The 5104-nt window shown below is 33.1% G+C and overlaps 1 protein-coding gene across 1 annotated transcript in view; it reads right to left on the bottom strand.

The window, feature by feature from the left end:
• Positions 1 to 3116: 3116 nt before the first annotated feature.
• Positions 3117 to 5104, bottom strand: part of sez6l2 (seizure related 6 homolog (mouse)-like 2) — a 20820-nt gene continuing 18832 nt past the window's right edge. The window contains exons 18-19 of the mRNA XM_015403790.1: positions 4425 to 4536; positions 3117 to 4318 (exon numbers count right to left, since the gene is read on the bottom strand). Of these exons, the coding sequence (XP_015259276.1) occupies positions 4289 to 4318; positions 4425 to 4536 (142 nt within the window). The 3' untranslated portion in view covers positions 3117 to 4288. The remainder of the gene's footprint in view (positions 4319 to 4424; positions 4537 to 5104) is intronic.

The following is a 5104-nucleotide window of genomic DNA, read 5'->3' as shown; positions in this document are numbered from 1 at the left end:
GAGTGAGGACAAATGAGGGTTAGCCACAAATAAATCCCTTGTATTAAGCATCCCTAAAGGAATGTAAGATTTTCAAAAATTAAATAAAACAAGTATGTTACTCTTTAACACGGTTAGAAAAAGAAAAATCATGATGTAGCCTCATCTGTCAGGATCTGGATAATCAAATAGCCTCCATCTGTGTGTGGAGTTTTTATCAAAACAGCAAATAATACTAGTGTGAAGAAGATTTATTACACATCTAAAAGAGGCTATGGTGACCCATGCTGACCTAAATGACACATTTTAATCAGTATCTCATACATTTACATGTCTCGTCGCGCTACGAGACATCAGTGTGTTTTTAACCATGTTAATACTCCGAATCCCTTTTTTCACTGTACTTCCACTTTTTCTCAATCACACAAACCCCGTTTATTAAACGCGATAGTGACCATTTGTTATCTATCAAATCCTATTTTTTTATATAATAAGGGGCTACTCCATTTTATGTTACACTAAAAACATGAGCAAGCTAAACATTACAGAAACTGATGTCTAGCTTAGATGGCAAACATTGATCATATTAAACGTAAACAAGCAAATAACGGGTAGCTTATGGCAAAAATATACTTACCAAGCTGAACATCCAAGGGACCTAAAGATAAAAAATATTTTTCTTCCAAGTATATCGTAAAAATATCAGGAAATTATTAAAACAGCTAAGTAACACGCAATCATTTATGACGCCTTCAGAACAGACATCTCTTTTTAACCGCTACCAGATAAACAAGCTTACGACGGATCCTATATTTTTATAAATTATGGGCTTATAAATGTAATTTACTAAGTGCCACCTACTTTTTAAAGAACGGCGTGGGTGTACTAATGAAATAAACAAACCACTACATAAAGGAGGGCCATTTCTTTTGTTTCAGACGCCGATTATCAACTGATGCTAATGCGCAAAGCTAAATGGGTCACTCGGAAATGAAAAAAACAAACAATCTTCTTCCGCTGTTTTATACAGCGCAGACATGAACTACCGCCACCTGCTGGTAGATTTAGTTAAACTTCAATTTCAGATACTATTTTTTATTTTTTTTTGCCTGTCTTAACCTTCTGTCTGCACCCTGTGTCCTAGAGGCCCTTTAAAAAAATGATAAAGAATCAACTAGTGCTTTTAAGGTGTATCATTTATATTTATATATTTAAATCTGGTTACTTTTGTACATAAATGCCCTAATGTTCTTTTTTCTTTGCATATTCTTCTTCATTTTTTCAATTTCCTATTCCTACTTTGTATGCTACTAAAGCCTGTTGTGAACAGTGAATTTCCCCATTATAAGACTAATTAAGTCAATTAATCAATTCAACAACTTTTTTTTTGTTTGTTTTTTGTTTTTTTAATTGAAAATACTGTGATTTTTTTAAGCATTACATTGAAAACAATATGCAGCACAATTTTCCATAAATATCAGCATTGCATATGAAATTATTTTTTTGTCTATTTATTATTATTGTATCCTAAAACTTTAGAAATAATTATTGTTTAAAAGTTTTTCTGTTAGCATTTATCAGAAATTTTGTTTCATTTTCCAGAAACCCTGAACTGGCCTGTTTGCAGCTCCAAAGGAAATTTGTTTTACTGGACTGGCTTGTTGGGTTGTAAAGACTGCAGATCCCTGATCTAAAAGCAGGTGGGAAATAACTAAACCAAATTTATTCTTCATTTTACTCTGAAAGTGCTCTACTGGAAATTAAGTGTTAGAATGAAGCTTTGCTTTCCAAAGATGGTTGAAAAGAGAAACTGTGAGACTAGAGGGACTATTCTTCAAAAGATTGATTTTCATTGTTCACAAAAAAATATAACACTGAAATTATATTTATCCTTTAATTTTATGCTATAAAATAAACAAATCATTTTACTGGTGTAAAAATGTGACACCACAAAGACCCAATTATATTGACTTACTAAAAAAAGGGAAAAACTAAAACTCAGAAATGGACAGGACTAATATTTTATTCTTGCCACCACTTAGGATGATAACAGGAATGAAAGAAAAACTCCAAAAATAAACTGTCAAAAAATCTATAGTAATTTTAGTCTGAGGAGCATCTTAGAGTTCCTATTGCTCCAAAAACAAAAATCATATATCTATAAGCCAAATAGGTGTTTGAGACAGAGGAATCTCATGCAAAAGACATTGGGAGAAATTACAGTAATTTAGCTTTGCCAGCAAGCATTAGCCCAGAGGAGTATATGGTATTAAACACAAGTTGAATATCTAGAAAACCCTTCATTACCACTATTAGGTAAAGTGGAAGAGCCATAGTACTATGGGCCTGCTACTACCTTAAAGAAACTGGGAGCTTTTTCCAAGTGTATGAAATAGCATAAATACATAAATAAAAAACAAAACAAAACAAAACAAAAAAAAACATATTTTGTGGCAAAAAATTAATAATATAATTCAATAGGAAAATTATGTAAAAAAGTAGGAGTAAATATTCAAAGATGTTCACAAGAGAAGAAATAATCACAAGAGAAGAAATAATCAGACTCCAACTTTTTCAATGCTGTCAAAGTGCAAATTAATGTTGAAAAAAAAAAATAAAAATAAATAAAAATTCACTGCTGCCTTGCAGCAAGAAGGGCCTGGATTCAATTCCCAGCCCAGGGTCTTTCTGCATGGAGTTTGCTTGTTCTCCCTATGCATGCGTGGGTTCTCTCTGGATACTCTTTCTTCATCCCACAGTCCAAAAACATGACTGTTAGGTTAACTGGCTTCTCTAAATTATCCTTAAGTGGGAGTGTGTGTACATGGTTGTGTGTCTGCATGTTGCCCTGGGACAGACTGGCGACCTGTCCAGGGTGTACACTGCCTATATAATAAATAATGCATTTTAAAAAATGCTAGATTATACTACAACCAGAAAAAGTTGATTTAATTGCATTTTCACAGTAATCAGAGCAAAGATATATATAAAATGAACCAATAAATAATTTTAATAATTCCTCCCCAGGTTAACTTTAGTTATTTAGTTATCTCTTGACTTTATTTCTGTGTGTCCATGTGAATTAAGTGTCACAGTTGTTTAGGAAATAAAAACACACCGGACCACTCATTACACCATTCAACAAATACTTTATTTCCAATTCTGCAAATGATTCACTGTTTTTAAAAGAGTGTATTTATATATGAAGCAAAGAAAAGATGATCGTAGAAGATTTGATTCAACAAAGCAACAGTCTCCAGGCGTCCCTCATTTGGCCCAGTGAATACCTAATATTCACTGTTCAATCGGTTATAAATAAATACATAATGCGCATCACAGCAAACGGCAAGATTTAAAGTTTCTCATCAACGTAGTGCATACAACATCAAATTTAATAACAATGACACCTGCCAGTAACTATAATGTCAATGTAAGAGATTGAGCATAAGCAATATAATTTACAATCAGTGCATGCTCGAAGCGCTATGACATTCATGTCCTCACCTTTGCTTATACAGTATGTGGTGCAATGGTTGGCTGATGACGGCAGGAACAGTGAAGAATAAAATAAACACTGCCTTTGTAAACACTATTCCAACAATGGATGAAACACTAAGAGACATTAAATTATTTAACATTATATTTTGGCACAGAACTTTCATTATGTGTATATAATGAAAATATATAACCTCCTGCCACCAAGTGTATATATTAAGTCAGATATTTACATTCAAAGATTGTGAATTTGTTACAACCTGTGAGCAAATAAAAAAAAGGAAAAGATTGTTGTTTTTAAAAGCTTTTTCCCTTCACTGCGAAACTCTAAAACATAACGAGAGTCGCTTCAGAAAGTGAAAAACAAACATTCAGCATGTATTACAGGATCGCGAAACATAACTTTTGATTGTTTTAAATAAAGTATTGCCATGCTCTTTAACGTTTTAGCCTTTGAAAGACTTAACAGAACCGAAATTAAAGCAACCCCCCATTCCTCATTGACATTTTCTTTGCCTACAATAATTTCCATATCTTTAGAAGTCAATTTGAAATTGACCGCTTCTAATCCTTCATAAGGCACCAGTCCTAATAATACAGAAAGTTTAAATGATCACTTGGGTCTCATTTTAGGCAGATGCGACATAATCAGAAGAAAGTATTTCCTAACTGAGATGGATTAAAAAAAAAAAAAAAAAAAGAGAAAACACAAGTAGCATAGGGGGAGCTAGGCCTTTTTTATACAAAAAGAATTTGTCTTCTTCAAGAATTTCATTCTTCTTTAGTTTTATTTCTCACCCAGAAATGTTCCTCTTTAAATGGATACTTCGTACTCCCGTGTGTCCTGTAATCAAAGAAGAATAAAAAGAGAAATTAGGAACATCAAGAGACAAAGAGCTATACAGGTGTAAAGTGAAGTGATTTAATTAAATGATGGCTCCTTTACTTACTCCTGCTTCATAGAGAGGGTTGTTGAAATCCGACTCCACTGTAATGGGACTGTAGGAGTGTGTGTGTGAGAGAGACTTCCAGAAGAGAGGCTTCCATTCTAGTCTACAAATACTGCAAAAAGAAGATGAACATGTCAAGCATTTAGCAAAGACCTTAGGCTGAGCACTCAAAATCAGCACTAGAACTAGGAAAGGGCATTAAAACAAATATATATACCTTATATGTAATGGCTGCTAGAATAAATCTTTTGTTTTCAATAAAGATATCTCTAATATCGTTATGATTTTAATAGTTACAAGCATTTAGCTTAGCATTTTAGAAAGCATTTAGAAAGCATTTTAGCTTATTGCACAGAATGTACCTTTCTTCCTTTCGGTGTATGTATGGTGACATTTTGAAAATCATGTCTTACACAAGTCTAAACATGAGGAATCAAAGGTAATTATGTCAAGCATATAGCCTTGTCTTATTATGTGGAGTATAAGGGTCACTTTTGATGACATACTGTGCTGAAAAGTGTAAGTAAGTAAGTAAGTAAGTAAGTAAGTAAGTAAGGAAGGAAGGAAGGAAGGAAGGAAGGAAGGATGTTTTGGGCTGTATCAAGAAGTTTGTTGCTTTTGCCTTGATATCAGCATCTTATTTATCTATTAATTCATACTTTCCAGAGGTGTCAAGTAAC

Source organism: Cyprinodon variegatus, unplaced genomic scaffold (genome assembly GCF_000732505.1).
Source record: "Cyprinodon variegatus isolate N-32 unplaced genomic scaffold, C_variegatus-1.0 Scaffold1566, whole genome shotgun sequence".
Lineage (NCBI taxonomy): Eukaryota > Metazoa > Chordata > Actinopteri > Cyprinodontiformes > Cyprinodontidae > Cyprinodon > Cyprinodon variegatus.
The sequence above is the reverse complement of the archived record's forward strand: the minus strand, read 5'-3'. Positions and strand labels throughout refer to the sequence as shown.